The following is a 19359-nucleotide window of genomic DNA, read 5'->3' on the forward strand; positions in this document are numbered from 1 at the left end:
CGGCTCAAGCTCAGACATTTTTAAGGTCATGATTGAGGACAATGTCCTGTCCAGAGACAAGCTGTTTTGTGTTGAGGTTTTGTTCTAACCGACCATCAAAAATAGCCTCGCTAATGAATACGTTTTTTGTCCATTGGTTGTTGCGTTAAATCTAGATAGTGCTATTTTCTGATTTTTTTTTGATTGGCTGATAAGTGTCAGGCTCGACTAAGAACTGAGACGCGCTTGATTCCTGCCCGGTTCCATAGAGACAGCGGTGCAGACCTATACATTTTGGGTGCTGCTTCATATTAAATATATGATAAATAGTCAAAAAGTTTTTCTGCGTGAGAAATACGATGTGTGGCGGGAGAGCGTGACAAAAGACCGAAAAGAACCTTCATTAAAATCAGTTCCTCTTTTGACAGTTTGCTGATCCATTTGCTGAAGATGACTTCCGTATTTCACTGCCCGTAGCCGAGTTCCTCGGCCACTGCTGTTATGTCTTTGAAGTCAGGTTCTGGGGTTCACTCCTCATTGTTGTGATCCTTTTAGATAGCAGAGTTTGTGTAAGGTCTGCAGTAATGTCTTTAGTTTCCAATCATTGTCTTCTAAGAGCCAATATAGTGAGACAGCATGGCTTTGGAATCACTTTTATAACACTTTTATAAAAATAAAATGTCACAAACGGCTGGGTCCATTAAAAAAATGGTGAAGGTGTGATTACAACCAAAACCATTGATTCTTTTCAAAAGAACTTACTGTATAACATCTCTCCATATCAGGGAATCAGATCTGATCAGGTATTTTTGTACAGTATGGAAACGAAAGGTTGAGATTCTGCTCCTACTTCTTAGGGAAGAAGAGGACACTATGAGGAACCCAGTATAATTTGTCCGATACAAAATTAACTAGTGCTAATTTTATCAACAAGGCCTGTGGGGGGTCAGGCAGGCTATGTGATGCCATAGTGTTGAGTCTATGAGCGACATGTTCAGTTTTAGCTATTCACAGTTTTTTAGTTTACCTTCTATTTTTTCTAAAACTCCTTTCCAGTTTTTCTTTTCATCATTTAAATACATTCCTAGGTATCTAAATTATTGTTTTGTCTATTTTAGTCCACTTGCTAGTTTTGATAGACTGTTGGACCAGTTTCCTACTGCCTACTGACCATCAACTGTCAATGAGCTGGAGACAAAGAATCAAAGAAATGTTATCCCTCATAGATCTATTAAGCACACAGTGTTTGGTATTGTCGATTTGGTGGTTGAACCGTGATGGGGCGTCCATTTTATTGACTCCTTTGAAACTTGGTTGGACAAGAACTCCTCTCCTTGCGCTTTTGTGCCCAATAGATAAGCCATTAATTTTTTTTTTGCTTTGAGGTTCTCAAAATGTCCCGTTTCCTGTGGATTCAGTTAAAACCTAGAGTTCCATTATTTCTATCTCCAGCTCTCTTATGCAAAGAGGCACCAGAAAGAACCGGGTGCTGGTTCAGAGCTAGTGCTGGTTCAAAGTTGGTTCCACTAGCGAGCCTTTTAAGAACCAGTTTGCCTTTCCATGGGCTAGAGACCCATCACAGAGCCAAGTCTTATTTCAGGTTATACAGCAACATTAGCACAGCAGCGGCAAACACAAAATCAACAATCGCGGGTGTTGCTATACTGTTAATGCTCATGGCTTTGAGAACCTACATTGGCATCCAAATGTGGCAAATCCTGATCTAAATGATTTAAAAATTCCGGTAATGATGCTCTCATTTGTCTTGTCTTAACAGCCCCTTATGCAAGTCAAGTTCAAGTTCAATTTACTTTATTTGTCATTTCGCTACATTTTGAGACACGCAGTGGAACGAGATGTCATGTATCACAGGTCAAATAGTGCAACATCCATACAGACATTAAACATAAAACAACACAAACACAAAACAAAAAAACATAAAACAACGAAGCAGGGGGCAGGTACGGACTATGCCATCAGTACAAATAAATACATAAAATAAAAAAAAATACACTCAGGCAATAAATATAAGTATCTCTACAATGCTTCCTTGATATTGTACACGTGCAACAGGAGGCATTCAAAGTCAAGCAGCATGTAAACATTTAAACATTTTTGATGTGCCAGTGTGCTAATGCTGAGGTGAGTGTGGATGGTGGGTCACGTCACAGGAGGCCTGTGTATTTTTAGGGGTAGCAGTGGAGGTTTGAGTTCAGGGCTCTCACAGCTTGGGAGAAGAAACTGTTCCGCAGTCTAGCAGAGCGGGCTCTGATGCTCCTGTACCTTCTTCCTGATGGTAGGAGCTGAAAGATGTTGTAGGAGAAATGGGTGGGGTCCCCTACCATGCTGTTGGCCCTGCTGAGGCATCGCTTCATGAAGATGTCCTCGATCGAGGGGAGAGGGGCACCGATGATCTTTGCGGCTGCATTCACTATCCTCTGAAGGGTCTTGCGGTCAGCTGCACTGCAGTTCCCGTGCCATACAGTGATGCAGTTCATCAACAAGCTCTCAATGGTTCCTCTGTAGAAGGTGGTGAAGATGGGTGGAGGGAGACATGCTCTCTTCAGGCGGCAGAGAAAGTGCAGCCTCTGATGTGCCTTCTTGGAGAGTGACCGTGTGTTGGTGGACCAGGTGAGATTCTCCGTGATATTCACCCCCAGGAATTTTGTACTGCCAACCCTCTCAACTGTTGTGTTGTTGATGGTCAGTGGTCGGTGCTCAATGGAGTTTCTTCTGAAGTCCATCACAACCTCCTTTGTCTTTTCTACATTAAGGGACAGGTTATTTATTTCACACCATTTAGCCAGCTGAGCCACTTCCTCTCCGTAGTGTGTTTCGTCGTTGTTGCTTATGAGACCGATCACAGTTGTGTCATCAGCAAACTTGACGATTCGGTTGGAGCTGAACTTCATGTGTCAGCAGCGTGAAGATCAGTGGGCTGAGCGCACAGCCTTGTGGTGCGCCTGTGCTCAGTGTTGTAGTGCTCGATGTTTTTTGGCCGATACTCACTGACTGTAGTCTTCCAGTTAGAAAGTCCAGGATTCAATTACAGAGGTGGTTGCTTTCTTTTGAGCCGGTATGATGATTGTGGACTTGAGACATGTGGGGACGCCTGCCTGGCTCAGTGAGGTGTTAAAGATATCCGTAAGGACGTCAGTCAACTGTGCCGCACAGTCTCTCAGTACCCTGCCTGGTATACCGACGAGACCCTTGTGTCAGTTAATCCTGGGTAGGGTTTTCCTTACATCAGCTGAAGAGAGACAGAGCACCTGGTCATTGGGCGATGTGAGCAGTTTTTGTGCAGGTGTGTTATTCTGCATGTCAAACCGCGAGTAGAAAAGGTTCAGTGTGTCAGGGAGTGATGGTGACATAGGCTTGTAGTGCGTGATGGTTCGGATGGCTTTCCACAGGCCCCGTGTGTCTTTACTGTCTGTGAAGTGGCTGGTGATTTGGTCTGCATTTGTCCGTTTAGCTTTTTTGATGCCACATGACAGATTGGCTCTTGCTGTTCTAAGAGCTGCTTTATCTCCTGACCTGAAAGCTTCATCTCTCGTCTTTAGCAGATCATGAACCTCTGCTGTCATCCACTGCTTTTGGTTTGCCCGTGTGGTGATAGTCTTGGTTACTGTGACATCATCAATGCACTTTTTGATGTATGCACTCACGGTTTCAGTATACTCCTGCAGATCTGTGCAGTTGTTGTAGGTGGCTACCTCTCTGAACATATTCCAGTCCGTGCACTGAAAGCAGTCCAGGAGTTTTGAGGTAGCATCCTCTGGTCAGACTGTGATATGTTTCTGAACCGGTTTTGTGCATATCAGTAGTGGTCTGTATGTAGGGATTAGCATAACAGAAACGTGATCTGAGAACCCGAGGTGGGGGCGGGGCTCAGCCCTATATGAATGCTTCACTGGAGTGTAAACCAAGTTCAGTATATTATTTCCCCTTGTTCCAAAGTTCACATGTTGGTAGAACTTCGGTAATACTGTCTTAAGTTGGTGTTGTTAAAGTCTCCGGCTATTATGAAAAATTCATTGGGGCTGTGTGTTTAAAGTTGTAATGCCGCTGTACAGCTCCAGCAATGTTTTGGTGCTACTTAAGAACCACTTTTCCTGGTATAGAGCCGGTGCTTTGGGTGTCGAAAAAGAAAGAACTGATTTTAAATTAAGATCTGGCTCTGAACCAGCACTCAAACTGCCTTGGTGAAAAAGGGGCATTAGTGACTTGATGATGCCCCTTCTGATGTAGGCAATGTACTCCTGACAGAGCTGATGGATTAAAACCTTTTCATGGTCCCACCAGTACCTACAGGAGTAGAAATCTCTCTTCTCTTTTTTAAAAGTGGTCCAGAAATGTCTAAAAGAGTCAATAAAATTAACACCATTCAGTTTAAACAAAAACATTAAAATGCCAGTATTTCCTTCTGGGTTTAGGATTTGCAATAAAAACTCAAAATTCGACTCAATTTCTTAGTTCCATGCAGTAATCTACCGTATCATGAGTTTTTATAAGAAGTATTAATATTTGGATACTGCGTGAGGTTCTGTATGAGACATTGTATGAATCATTTTGAGTACAGATAAAATCTCCTGCTAAAAACAGATAATCTTTCAAATCGCAAATTAATTTAATTTATTTAAAAATAAAACTCTTTCAGGACCTTTAGTTGGAGCATATGCATTGATTAATACAATATTAAAATGTTAATGCTTTGCTTTGATTAATAGTAACTAGCCAGCGATCACTTCCTGTGTAGTGTAGGATTGTGGTAGAAAACTTTTAGCAAAGAGAATCCCCACTCCTGAACTCATTGAGATTAGTGAACTCAACACCACTATTCCTTCCCTTCCTATCATCCATCTAGACTTGTTTTCTTTTTCACCATGAGTTTCCATGCTTTATAGTTTAATTACCTCATAGAGTTCTGATTGTTATTTAACATCCCGTCCTCCCCATATGTTTAAAGAAGCAATGTTAAAATCGGTCATGAATAAAAAATATAAGAAAGAAAATGATTAGCATTATTTTTCAGTTTGGTTTGGTTTATACACTCTCTTCATCTTCACAAAGCAGATCTTGTCTAGTTCTGTCTATGAACTTTTTAAAACAATATGTTTCCTGGTATGTGAATCTTTTGTTTTTTTCCTTTATTATAGTTGTTGCTAAGTCTACAAAGCTTTGTTTGTTGGAGAAGCCTTATAGCCTTTAGAACTTAAAGTACTACCAAATAGCCTGCACTTTTTGATTGAAGTAGGCGTGACAGATGAAAAAAAATATCTCTTAGGTACTGTAATGTGAGACCACTAAGTGCTTTATAATTTATTAATTTTATATTTATCAATATGAAATTCAAATGGGAGCCAATGCAGTGTGGGAAAGATAGGGAGTGATCTGTTCATATTCTGGTTAGGACTCTAGCTGCTGCATTCAGGACTAACTGGAGCTTGTTTATGCTGCTACTGGAACATCAAGACAATGAAGCATTTCAATAAGTCCTTCACATATTCTTCAGTCTTAATATGCTGGCATCTCACATCTCACTTAACTGAAACATAGTTGCATCATCAGCATAGATCAACAGTGGATAATAGAATTTATAAGGGGTAGCATTTATATTGGAACAAAAGCAATGAGCCTAAAACAGAACCTTGTGGAACACCAAACCATTTAGAACTACTAACTGAAAACGACCAGTCAAATAAGACCTGAGTCAGGAGAAGTCTGCCTCTTTAACACCAACAACATGGTCTAGCCTGTCGAGTAAAAGAGCATAGTTGATTGTGTCAAAAGCTGCACTAAGATCAAGTAACACCAGCAAGGAAACAGAATTCTGATCAGAAGCCAGTCACAAGTTATTTACAACTTTAACCACTGATGTCTTTTTGCTATGATGATCTGATACATTTTATGAATGTTATTCCTATTTAGGTAAAACTGCTCTGCTACAACGTTTTCTAGGATCTTGAAAATAAAGGGGAGATTTGAGATAGGCCTATAGGTGAACAGCTTGCTTGGGTCAAGGTCAGGCTTTAAATAAGTTTTGATAACCGCTAGCTTAAAAGATTTAGGCACACAGACAGTGCTAATGGAATAATTTATTAAACAAAAGGTGTTTCAACTAAGTATTAAGTTAGGAGAGTATACAATTATGCAACTACATTATTGTAAGATTTCTTGTCAGTTTTAAATTTTAACAGGAGTGTATAGACATTATGTTTTGTTTTGTTTTTAATGTTTTTATTTTGTCTATCACCAAAAGTACCTAACACCTAAGTATTGAACATCCTATACCAAAACAATGGGCACCGAGTTGTTCCCCCATTGAAGCCCTAGTATACAGTTGCAATTGAGTGCAACTGAGATCAGTATTCTGTAAAGGACACCTAATTTCTTCTAAACCATCCTTGACAAAACACTGGACAACAATTATGCAATAACATGTATAGGCTTTTGTAACAGAGAAATATAATCTGAATTCAATAGTATACAAAGACATTCAAAGCAATTGCTTGCTTCCACATTTGTGAAAACACTTTGGGTCTTCTTGGGGGGAGGCCCTATATAGTGTACATATAGAGTGAAAAAATTCCAAGATTGTGCTGGAATATACACAGTATACAAACCCCTGCAAAGAACAATGACCATAAATTAAACATGTTGATCCTTTATTCCATTTGTCAAAATGATAACACAGAACAAAATCAATAAAACAACTGAACAAAGCTGAGTGCCAACTTCTAAGAAGCAAACGCACATTTTTCCTGACAAACATCCATGTTGTCCACTCAAAATGTAAAAATATGCACCTTTAGCAAACACTAATCAACTGCATGGAATAAAACAAACCAACAAAGTTACCAATAAGACTGATAAATTAATAAAAATAAACAGAAATAAAAAAAAAGTATGTGCTTAAGTTTCCTAAAGTTGCTGGTGTTGCCATTTCTGAAATTTTAGCAGAGAAACTGTTTATGTGAATACTGTATACAGTACTTCATTTATAAAACTGCACCACAACTTTGGGTGCAAGGAAAAAATATTTACAGGAATTATTGCATATATTTGAGTTCATGTTAATGTGGCATGGTAGTGATCCTCATACTTTGACTGGCAATGGGGTATGATATTATTGGTGTGGTGGCATGACTCATGGTGATTCCTGGCAGTGGCTGTGCCATGGAGACAGCAACTGGGGCCACAGAAGCTGCTACCGATGCCATAGAAACAGGTGGTGCCATTCCTTGCGCAATAGTCTGAGCAAGCGCAGCTGAGAGTGGAGCAATCTCAGGGTTCAGATGGGGTGGAGGAGGAGGGGGTGCAGCAGGTGGGGGTGCAGCATTGGCTGGGGGAGCACCAGCAGGGGCACCAGCAGGTGCCACCAGATCCTGCTGGGTTACAACACGTGGCTGTAGCCCAGCACTGCTCAAAGTTGTGCGAGTCTGTGCAATGCCATGGTTGTAGGAGCTCACTGAACCAACAGGTGGAGCAAGACTCTGTTCTGATGGTGTTGGCGTTGAAGACAAGGTCATGACCTTTGCCTGGCTGCGGAACTGAGCATTTTGCTCCAGCAAGACTTCATTGGTAGCCATCAGGTTGGAGACCTGAAAAGTGGAGCATATTATGGGTCTCATTTATCAATGCATTCATAAAACAATAACTAAGATTGTGTGCAAGACTCACCCCTATGCACAAGAAATTATTTATTTATCTTGAATCCATATGCACAGCTGTAAAGCATACCCACTGTCAAATCGCACACATTATAAACGTATGTGCATAAAGAAAGGTCACAATACAGTAAGCTGTCATTCAGCTTTGATTTAAATGTTTTAAGTAGTAACAGTTACAAAAAGGGTAAGTAATAAACTAACAAAAGCATAAATATAAGCATTATTAATACTTTGATACAAGCCTGAAGTATGGAACCCACTGACATCACCAAATAATGTTTTTCTTCAGTAAGGTCAGGTGACTGACTACTGGTTGCATTTGTGGTATACAGTATTTTTTTGGTAATACCAAAATAATCTAATTTCTCTTTGAAATTTACCCATAGCAAAAGGCACTAGAACAGAGTTCAACTAAAACTGCAATTGAAAAATTAAATTCAGTTGTGCTGATATGATAGAGACCATTTGCTATATTATAAAAGCATTGTGTAGTCGGTTTACCTGATATACACTTTGCAATTACAAGCAAGGCCTTGCATGCGCATGGTCAGGAGTGTGGGGAAATATATGCATTTCCTCTGCATCTACTCTGTAAATTCATGTCAGTTTTGTGTTGAGCAAGAGTAAGTGTAATAGTCTGTTCAAAGCTGAGAAAAAGGAGCAAGCAATTTTGTGCCTTAGACCAAACTGAATTTTAACAAAACTCCATAAATAGTGATTTTTACTTTACTAATCCCCAGGAATGCATAAAAGCATACAGTATGGCAACCCACACAAAAGAGGTAGCTCAAGTAATTGTTACAATTACTAATTTCTATACATTTCAAGAAATCTTTTCATATTGGCATTCTTGTCAGTACCTGGGGTTCAGTGCAGAAATTTTAGGAATTAAAATTGTATTACATTAAAAACCCTGTGAAAATATGAAACACGATATCAGGAAAAATTTAGTTGCATGAAGTGAGTAAATATTGATTGATCAAGGTAAAAAAATATGCCAAATATCCCTGCATGCCAAACAAGTCTCCAGTGTACCTCACTTTATTCATCTGCTCTTTACAGGGCAACCTCTACATGGGTGTGTTAATGCAGGGATATTGCAGGTTTAGGATTTGGAACCAGTGCATTAAAGCTGCACAATTTCTACTCCTCACCTGTTTCTTTAGCTCTTCCACTCGTTTCCTCAGCAAAGCATTTTCCTCCTCTAATAGGCGATACTCTATGGGTCTGGTGGAAAGGGCAGCCTGCACCCCTAAATCATAGTGACCTCCCCCAGTCCCATCAGCCAGTCGAAGCCCTTCCAATCGTCTTCTCTTCAGCTGAAGTGCTGCATGATCAACAGGGCTCTCCAATGGGCCAGGATCAAACAGTCCATTCTCAAACAGTGATTCATAAACTGAACAGGAACCCCGGTCATATCGCCGCTGTCCAGCAGCCCCCAGGGATAGACAACTTCCCATGGAACCTCCTCCTCCTCCACCACACAATCCTTGATCCCTGCACCCTCCAATGTTGGGGCTTCCCATCCCTATCATCAGACTCCCTCCATTTGCTCCAACCAATCCCGAAACCCCACCACAAGTCACACCTCCACCACTTGAATTCACTATTCCACCCACCCCACTTGAGACACCCATCATACCCACTGCACTGAATCGGGAAGCCTCGTGCTCATGGTCCTTCCGCACATGACGAAACTTGCACTTGTTACCCCGCTGACATTCCCCTTTCAAGAAGTCTCTGCATATCGGTGCCTCACCACGATTCTGTGGCAGGTCAGTAAGCGACAGGCCCAGGCCTGCTGCCACTTTCCACCGTAGCCAAAGTGGGAGCTCACCAGTCTTCTTGTAGTAGTCTTCATCTTCCTTGGAGCCATGCACAAAACGGCAGTTTGCACGCACACACTCTTTGTTCTGATGGTCATGACAGAATACAAACTCATTCTTCTGTGCACCAAGGTCAGGTACTTCATTGAAGTCTGGGTGGCGGAAACGACAGCGTTTGCCACGCTTACACACATTCCGTAAGAAGTCACGGCAAACACCCTCTGATGGCGAACCAGAGCCAAAGCTGCCACTGGCTCCACTGCAGGTGTGGCCATTTCCCAGGGCACCGCTGCATCCCATGGCCCCAGAAACAGTGTTCCCAACAGTTGAGCTTCCCCCAACTCCCCCTCGACCGTCTGACCCTCCAGTCAAGCCAGACCCAGCACCTACTTCCTCCCCTACCCCTGTGCCAGCACCACCTCCACTGCTGCCCCCACCACCACCTACCAGGTACGTGCTATCCCGGTCAGGCATGGCACTTAGCACAGTTAAAGAGGTAGCCTGTGCTCATGTGTGAGCCAGAAATGGCAGACCTGACTATTGTTCAAGGCCTGCTTACTTTAAAATGGTATCCAGATCAAACTTCTCTTGCAATCTGCAAATTTATTGTGGTACCTGTGGAAAGACAAAAATACAAATTACATAATTAAAATGCAGAAAGGCAAACAACATTTAAGTACACTAACTGTTCCATAACAATCTTTTTAAATCATAGCCATGACTAATTGTTGTAGTATATATTTCTGATCTGTAACCTTAAACAAGCTTAATTTGATTTTTAATAAATGAACATCATATTTCATAATTAATGCATTCTTAAATGCAGCATTTTTATTGTTATGTACGTGTAATATTTGAAAATTCCCAATTCTCTGTATGCAAAGACAATTACGATTTTTCTAAATATACTTAAATGGGAGCTCTGTTGATGTCATGTATTAAGCTGAACTAATTTACTTTTATCAACATCCCCTTTATTTGTACTGACCATGTTAAAGTAAACAACTCTGAAACTCTTGAAATATTCTCTGACATCTATAAAATTAATTAATCAGTTTTTACACACAGAAAGTAAAATGTTTGCATAACAGTTTGCATACTCATGCATCATTGAGTATCCAACTTTGTCCGATGTCCAAGTGCCATTCATATACTTGAATGCATTTTTTTTTTAATGTGAATTAATTTTTCACAACAGTGCAGTATGGTGCGTGTTATTCTACTTATACAACAGCAATTTGCCAATGTTTAATTCATTTATTAATGAACATTATGATGCAGTGTATTTTAACAGCAAATAGTTAAACTTGAGGAATAGTGTTACAGCTGGAACTGCTTTTGCTGTTATAGGAAAATAATGCAGAACTTCTGACCAATCAGATTCAGCATTCAACCTTCAGGATTGGAGTTCATATTTATACAGGAACCTCAGCAAATTAACCCATTCTGTTCATTTATTTCCACCTGGTTGGGGTATGCAAGATATTTTGACTGCTGACTGGATTTAGTTTTAGACACTTTCTGATTCAGACTGATACAACTAATAGTTAGTTGACATTAGGATGGTTGTGATTATGATATTTATTGTTTATTTTCACCCAGAAAAAAGAAAACAAGAAGAGATTTTATGGTTGATCTCAAGAATAACACTGTGGCTGTGTAACTGTTAGAACTGGATCATTATACCAGTTGTTCAAATGTAATCAGAAAACGTTATTAGGGTCTTAAGTGTTTGTTACGCCTCATGTAATATGTAAATAATAAAAAGAAACTAAAAACTGTCATCTAGTTACTTAGTAATGGATCTACCACTATGAATTTCGCACACAAAAGTGTTTGCACACAAAAGTTAACAACAAATTAATCTCTCATTCAGTTTTACACAACTAAACAAAATATCTGAAAACGTCTGCTTTTGTTCGCTAAGTAACAAAAGCCCCGTTTCTCAATGCCACAGTGCTAAATAAAATAGTTAGCGATAGCTCAGTAGCTAGCTAGCTTGCTAGCAACACGGGCTACTAAACAAACCAGGCAACTTTGTACACGGTCACCTACCCGACGTTTACAGTCAGTCCAAGCCACCTGAAAGCAAGCCCATCTTCCCACAAATCAAAATGAATGGGTATTTACGATGTTTTCACACACTGAAACTGTTCATGCTACAACTTCCGCCTGCTCCAAAATAATGGATGTGTTCACGCACAGTACTAGCGGTGTGTTTGCGCAGTTTCGGAGATTTTAATAAACTGTTCTTTTTCGAAACTTCTTCCAGCATAGCGTATACAGATGCGCTAATTTGCAGAATCTATAATCAATTTGCACTACAGGCAGTTTGTCAAGATATGTAGAATGTTATTTAGCTTCACCACAAAGATCACACCACCACTATGCGCAATCACGTGGCAGACAACTGAAAACGTCTTTTGTGAGGCTATTGCTGTTTCAAACTTAAAGTCCCAATGATTGGTGGTTTTTTTTTTTTTACAAGAGTTCACTAATATAATTAGACATTTATTAGAGAATGTTGATATTTAGTATAACAGAAATGGGACATTTATCTTATTACTCGGCTTGTCTATTTTCTATGGAAGCATTTTTCCGACTAATTACAAAACAACTTGCAAATTGTGTTTGTAATTGGCTTTTTTTTTATTTGTGGACATATAAAATTGTAGAGTTGCAGTTTTGTAGTTATGTTACAGGTAATTCCGCCACTAGGTGTCAGTAGTGTCGCCTATTTGGATAGTAACATAGTTATGTACTGATCAGTAAAGCAGTAAAATAATAAACTAAGAACTGTGTACATTTTCTGGTTTGGGTTTAATAAATAAAATAACAAAAATATTTAAAGTATCATTTTTCAGGGGAACAAAACATGGTACCTGGAGTGAAAATGCTGCAATTACGAGGATTAGAGCTGATTGTGAAAAGCGACACGATGGATGGTTTGAAGCCACCAGAGAGCCTAAAGTTAACCTGCAATGTCGAGAGCAATTGGCATGCTTTCAAGCAACGGTTTCAACTTCACAGTGAGAATCTGGGATTGAATTCAAAGCCAGATTCCAGAAAGGTGGCCTTACTGCTAACCACATAGCTGATCCACAAGCCATGGAGGTATACAATACATTAGTTTTTGCTGATAATGAGGATCATATGAAACTGGATGTGGTTCCAAATTTGATGCTAACTGTTCTCCAAAGAAGAACAAGATATGCAAAGATATATCATATGTTCTTGAGTACAGCAGCAAGGCAAAACTTTTGAAAGTCTTCTCACCAACTTGAAATTAAAAGCACAATCATGCTATTTTGATGCACTGATGGACTCTATGATTCGGGACCAGATCATGTTTGGCATTGAAGATAAAAAGATCAGAGAGAGATGGCTGAGTGCAACACCTGCAAACATTTATTGAAATGGCAATTGATAGTGGCAAAATTAATGACAGTGTAGCTGTTGATGCTGTTTCAAGACCAGAACATGCCAGGCACACGGCCGGCACAAATTTTGTCTGAAAAGAAGGAATCATTTTCCTGTAAAAGGTGTGGCACACAGCACAAGTCAATTGAGTGTCCAACGTATGGTAAGCATTGTACAAACTGCAAGGGAAGAACCACTTTTTCAAAGAAAAAGGGGAGTATTAAAGGATAGTGGAGGACACTGATCTGAATGACACAAATTTTGTCAGCATTATGAACTATAAAGAAGAATCAGATAAATGCTTTTAAAGAGGACAATGTCACGTCAAATAAACAGGACTGTAGTCGTACTGAAATTAGACACTGGTGCAAAAGCAAACCTGATCTTCATGTCTGACATCAAAGCAATGAAAGAAAAATCCAATATACAAAGAAAAACTACTGCACTGAAAGACTACAATGGACAAAGAATTCACTGTTTAGGCACATGCAAGCTAAGAGACACAATGAAAGATAAATTGCACCACCTTCTTTTCTCTGTTGTTGCACGACTTGACTCATCACTTGGTAATAGAGTCTGTGAAGAGTTTGTTAAGAGAATGTTTCGAATCAATACAGCTGTGAGTCCCTTATCTGACTCTGTTGGCTCAATAGTGGAGAAGTTTTCAGATGTCTTTAGGTGGTTTGGTGTATTACCATTCACAAACAAGATCCAGCTTAAAGAAAATGATAGCACTTTGTGTTATAAGGAAGATGGAGGAAGTAACAGACTGGGTCAACTCTTTGCTATGCATGAAGAAAAAGGTTAGGGAGATCAAAATATGTATGTATCCAAAAGATCTCAATGAGAACATTAAGTGTGAGCACTACCAAATACCCAAATGTGCAGCGATCATAGTGAGGTGGCCTAAATATTTAGCAAAACTTGCAGCAACCAATACTGCAATTTTAATACACCCTTTGCCTTTTGGAATTAATTTATGCATCTGAAATATGCATGTTTTTTTCTTTCCTTTTTTTAATGCAAAAGATAAGGAAAGAAGTGCTAGTTGAAGTGTTTCCTGAATAAGTTTTACAGGTTCAAGTAGAAAGTGAAATACTGAAATTGACGTTGATTTCGTTGTGATTGATTTTGTAATGTATTGTGTCATTTAAATGAAATTATATGGCCAGATTCTATTCTAGTTATCAGTTATTAAATGAGTCTATTAATTACTAATATTGCATTTATTCTCTTAATTTAGCTTTTAGTTGTGAAAATCATGAAAACTGGGGATGGCCATTGAGAGCAGGGGTAAGGGGTCCATGAGGCTGGTTTGAGATGTGATGGGGTCCATTACTCCTAAAAGGTTGAGAAACAATGGTCTAGAACACCCACAAAGGACACTGCAAGTACAACAGAAGATGATGTTCAAGTCCAGACAAATAGCAGAAAAAACATCTAAATGTTTCTTTGAGAACATGAAAAATGTATTGCCTGCAGGCTCTTGTCCACTGTTCTATCACATAAGATTGTGGCTAATGGACTGTTATTGAAACAAAACCAAATGGTTATCCCACTAGAGTTGAAACACTACATACAAAAAAATCATTCAGAATCAGAATCAGAATCAGGTTCATTTGCCAAGCGTGTTGACACACACAAGGAATTTGGTTCCAGCTGTTTGTGACTCTCAAAAGTACAGACATAAATAACACAAAACTATACAAGATAATACATACTATAGACTTCAGGTGCTGAGAAATGCAAAATAATTGTGAAAGAGTTTTCTGGCCTGGAATTAACACAAGACATTGAAAGACTGATAAGCAAATATGAAAAATGCCAGAAATACAGGAACAAGCAAACCAAGGAACCAATGATTGTAAGTGATATGCCATCCAAACCATGGCATAAAATAGGAATGGACTTATTCCATCTTAATGGAAAGAACTTCCTAGTAATCATTTACTAATATTTAAACTTCCTCGAGATGGTATTGCTGTCAGGTACAGTACATCCAGCTGTGTCACACACACACACAAAATGACATGGAATTTGCTAGACATGGCATTCCACACGTATTCATGAGTGACAATGGACCATGTTTCAGCAGCAGAGAATTGCAGAACTTTACAAATCTGTATGATATCAAGCGTGACATTAAGTTCTCTGTATGCACAGTCCAAACAAAGGCTGAAAAAGGGGTGCATATCCTCAAGCAGCTCCTAATGAACACTTCTGACAGTGACTCAGACCCTTACCTTGCTCTACTCACCTACCGAGCATCACCTCTTGAGTGGAGACCTTCTGAGTTGCTTATGAAAATTCGTACCAGACTCCCAAACTTTTTAAAGCTGAAACAAAAACTACAACAATGAGTGTTTTGAGGGGAGAATTGGGGATCCTGAAGGATGGATGACAAATGCCATTGTTCTTCATGAAGTTGCTCCACAATCTTTTACTGTGAGAACTGATGAAGGACAAGTAATCAGACGAATTGACACAGTCTACTCAAAATCGGTGTGTATAGCAGGTCAAGAGCTCAGTGAAGCACACACAGAGTAGGACACATTCCACACTAATATTCCAGTAATACAATCTATAATTCATTGTGGCTGAAGTTATGCTAGTTTTCAGACATGAATGGAACCACAAAGATAACCTCAGTAAGCTCCGAAATGTGATTTTTTTTAGCTATTCAAATATGTAGACATTATTCATTTACTGTGCACATGTCTTCATATACTAAAAAAAAGCACATGAAACACTACATATAAATTTTTGGCTTTTGCCATGTTCAGGTTCACCAGTTCGATCTCTCACTGGTTCATGGCTGGACGGAAAATCCATGTAAAAGTAGACTGCCAGTAATGGCACACACAATCAAGCGTTACCTGATGCTTCAACCCACCTCTTTTCTCTGTTGACTATTGACTAGAAACTGACCAACTCAGCCTGTAATTAGATATAAGCCTGTGTAATAGCCAGTCAGCCCCAAGAACTTCCTCACACTCGTAAGCCCAGTTACCAGGATTTGAACCATCACACTTGCACACTTTTTTGCTCTCTCAAGGAATTTATCACACCTCATGTGTTACACATTTTTGCCAAAACTTTACTGATCTCTCAACCTTGAGACCAAGACCAGACAGCTGCTCCAGTCACTGTTGCTCAATACTACTGATTACATTTGGGGTTGTGTGTTGTGGGGGTATATTTCGGGGTAGTCATAACCCACAAAACACATTTGAGACAATGTCCATTGTAAAAAAGTGTTATATACAAATAAAATTGAATTTAATAAATAGGCTAAGACTTGGTCACTCAGGACTGAACACATCACTGTTTTTAACTAGAGTATATATGATAATGATATATAAATAAAGCTAAAAAGGATAAGGATTTAGAAAATGTATTTTGATCTGAGTTTAACAGAGATAAAGTGGGATACAGAATCCTTTTATAATACATATTAAATATGTAATGATACGCTACTCCACTCTGTACAGCAAAGTTTTGTGTGTGTGTGTGTGTGTGTGTGTGTGTGTGTGTGTGTGTGTGTGTGTGTGTGTGTGTGTGTGTGTGTGTGTGTGTGTGTGTGTGTGTGTGTGTGTGTGTGTGTGTGTGTGTGTGTGTGTGTGTGTTTTTTTTTTTTACTACCGGAGCAAAGTTCACTAAAAAATAGGCGGGTCCATCACCTCCCGTCATGCTTTGCACTTCGGTATTTTGGCCCTTGCGAGGTTCCGTAGTACATCGCGCTGGTCTTGATTACTGGATTTCTGTGAAGGTCGCGCATCAAAAGGTTACGTTTCCTGGTTTGATTTTTGTGCTCTTTTAAAATATATTAATGTATGTGAAGTCTAATTTTACTCCTAGACATATACACACAGGTTTATATATAAATATTCACATTGAACAGTATATTTAGCGAAATGCGCCTGGTCTAAACCTTGTACCTTGTGTGATTAGCTAACAAGCTAAACTGTTAGTCTTGCGTTTTCTTGTCATTTCCATGGACCTCGCTTCGTTAATATATGTTTCAGACGTTATAAAACACGTTAGAAACATTTAGTTCATTATTTTGAATCCTTAAAATTTAATAAAGTCTCGTTTACCAAGTTTTGTGTTAAGTAGCTTGATGTTTATGTAGCTAGTGGCTTACAGGTTTTATATGCTGAATCTGTTCTAGCAGAAATATTTCCCACCCGTTTTCGTGTAAGGTCTGTTTTGCTAGCTTAAGTTGCTAAGGTGTGGGGTATAAATAAAAACTGCAATTGATATTTATTACTCGAAAAAATATGGTCAATACTGCAAACATACGTTAATGTAGTTAGTCATTGTACTATAATGTGCTAATTCTGGTGCTTTACATTTCATTGTGAATCATTTCATTTGGTTCATCCTTCATAGATGTCTAATCCTGTCTCCTGCTCTTTTTGTGTGATTTACAGATCAATCAGCATGTCTCTTCCTAAGCCCCCGATGAGAGGTCTCCTCGCAAAAAGGTTGAGGTTTCATCTGCCCGTTGCTTTTGGGTTGGCTCTGTTTGCGGCGGCTACATTCAAGGTCAGTCAGAATGTCTTTTGTGAAAACGTTAGATGTCAAGTATAAATTGCTAGTCTTTGGTTGATTAGTTGTCAGTGTTGAATTTGTAAATAGTTATGGTTATGTAAACAAAAGGTGTTTAAGCACACTTCACCTTGTGGGTGTGAAATTTCAGACTGCAGCTAATACATTATGCTCCAGTTCACACCTAGCATCAGTAAGTGGGCGGCCAAGAAGTATAGCCTTTCACTATTTTCAGTGACCACTTGTTCTTTGGATTTCATAAGATTTCTACATTTGTTTTCAGGCAGAAATTGTCCTGTGACTCATATCTCATGTACCTTTATGGACTGGTGTAGAAGTTATAATCATGTCTACTAATGAAACTTATGAGCGAGAGATGAGACATAATGTAATAGTTTGACAAACTCTGACAAACAGAGCTCCTTTGCTGTTATAAAATTGTCTTTCTTTATTAGCCTAGCAGCACTTTATTACCAGTACTTTATTATTCACGCACATTGTATGTGTGATTTTCAACAAGTCTTGCAATGAGTATATATTTTCTGCCTATGCATTTAGTTAGTTGGACCTTCATTGCTAAGTGGGATGCATTTATGTTCAAACGGCAAATATGTTGACCTTATTCCATACCACTGTCGCATATGGTTTGAGAAGTTGGGTCATAACATGTCTTTGAGACACTGGACTCCATTAATACCTGTACTTTGTGCTGTTTGCTTGTGATCTGATCACTCAAGTTGACTGTTAATGCCCAATGTGAATGGGGTCTATATAGCTGAAGGTTTGTGAACATGTGATTGTCGCACCCATGTGTGGTCATTCCCTAAATTGTTTCCACAAAGTACAAACACAATTGTATAGATTTTTTTATTTTTTGGTAGATTGTAAAAAGCCCTTCTCTGATACTAAGAATCCCAAATTTGTTCCAGCATGACAATGCACATGAGGTCCAGGCCTCTTTCCTGACATCAGTGTCTGACACCCCATATATTGTATTTTTAAAAACAATTTTGCACACTTGCATACCATTACGATGCTGGCATTACTGCTATGCTAAAAATGGCTCACCACACACGTTTGACACCACCTACTGATTAAAAGTATACAGAATTTCCCTATAAATCAAAAATGAAATGGCGTATTTACCACATTTAAGCAGTTTGGGTAAAAGCGTTGTCAAAGCTGCTCACTTATTTATAAAAAAAAAAATTGTATGACAAATTTTTCACTAATACAGAGACAAATGCAAGATGGTTGTAGGAAAATGTCTTTTTGATGCTTTAATTTTAAAGTGATTTCATTTTTAAACTCTAGTACACAGTCACAGAGCCACGGAAACAGGCTTATGCTGACTTTTACAAGCAGTATGATGCCGTGAAGGAGTTTAACAGTATGAAGGAGGCTGGGGTTTTTGAGAGTGTGAGGCCCTCTGGTGAATAAATGGATGTAAGTATTCTCCTGTTCTTCCCAAAATTTGGTCTAGTGAAGATGGGTGTACTATCATGTGTTCTTGCCTATCAAATTTTCAAAGAATTTTATAGCTCAATTCCAAAATCTGTTATACATGTGTGCAGTTACATACCACCTTCAATTTTATTTCTCCCCAAAAAGGGGGAAGGAAAAGTCCCAATTCATGTTTCTGTGTTTGTGTTCTTTTACAGGTTGCTTCAGTCTCTGAAATTCAGTTTTTTTCCTGTTCCTTACTGGATGTTAAATATATTATAAACATACAAATAAACCATTGTCAACTTCTGTATCTGTGCAGTAATTTCTTAAGCCAGTAAAAATATCTTTTTACCCACTGTTTGTTTAATGTATTTATATTCCCTGTTTGTCATATCTGGATTATGTTTTCAAATGCATAATGAAATAAGAACAGAAGAAATTTAACATTGTTCTTTTTACTGCTGAAA

At 38.9% G+C, this 19359-nt stretch overlaps 2 protein-coding genes across 2 annotated transcripts; one reads left to right on the top strand and one right to left on the bottom strand.

Moving 5' to 3' along the window:
- Positions 1 to 6627: 6627 nt before the first annotated feature.
- Positions 6628 to 11887, bottom strand: zc3h10 (zinc finger CCCH-type containing 10). The gene is made up of 3 exons (XM_027147145.2): positions 11531 to 11887; positions 8804 to 10090; positions 6628 to 7580 (listed from the first exon to the last, which is right to left on the bottom strand). Exons 2-3 carry the CDS (start codon positions 9947 to 9949, stop codon positions 7053 to 7055), a joined length of 1674 nt encoding a protein of 557 aa, XP_027002946.1. The 5' UTR covers positions 9950 to 10090; positions 11531 to 11887; the 3' UTR covers positions 6628 to 7052.
- A 4638-nt stretch (positions 11888 to 16525) lies between these two features.
- LOC113643101 (cytochrome c oxidase subunit 6C-1) lies at positions 16526 to 19248 on the top strand. Its single transcript, XM_027147155.2, has 4 exons — positions 16526 to 16679; positions 17329 to 17443; positions 18761 to 18892; positions 19108 to 19248. Exons 2-3 carry the CDS (start codon positions 17339 to 17341, stop codon positions 18884 to 18886), a joined length of 231 nt encoding a protein of 76 aa, XP_027002956.1. The 5' UTR covers positions 16526 to 16679; positions 17329 to 17338; the 3' UTR covers positions 18887 to 18892; positions 19108 to 19248.
- Positions 19249 to 19359: the final 111 nt, after the last annotated feature.

This window comes from Tachysurus fulvidraco, chromosome 5, assembly GCF_022655615.1.
Source record: "Tachysurus fulvidraco isolate hzauxx_2018 chromosome 5, HZAU_PFXX_2.0, whole genome shotgun sequence".
Classification (NCBI taxonomy): domain Eukaryota; kingdom Metazoa; phylum Chordata; class Actinopteri; order Siluriformes; family Bagridae; genus Tachysurus; species Tachysurus fulvidraco.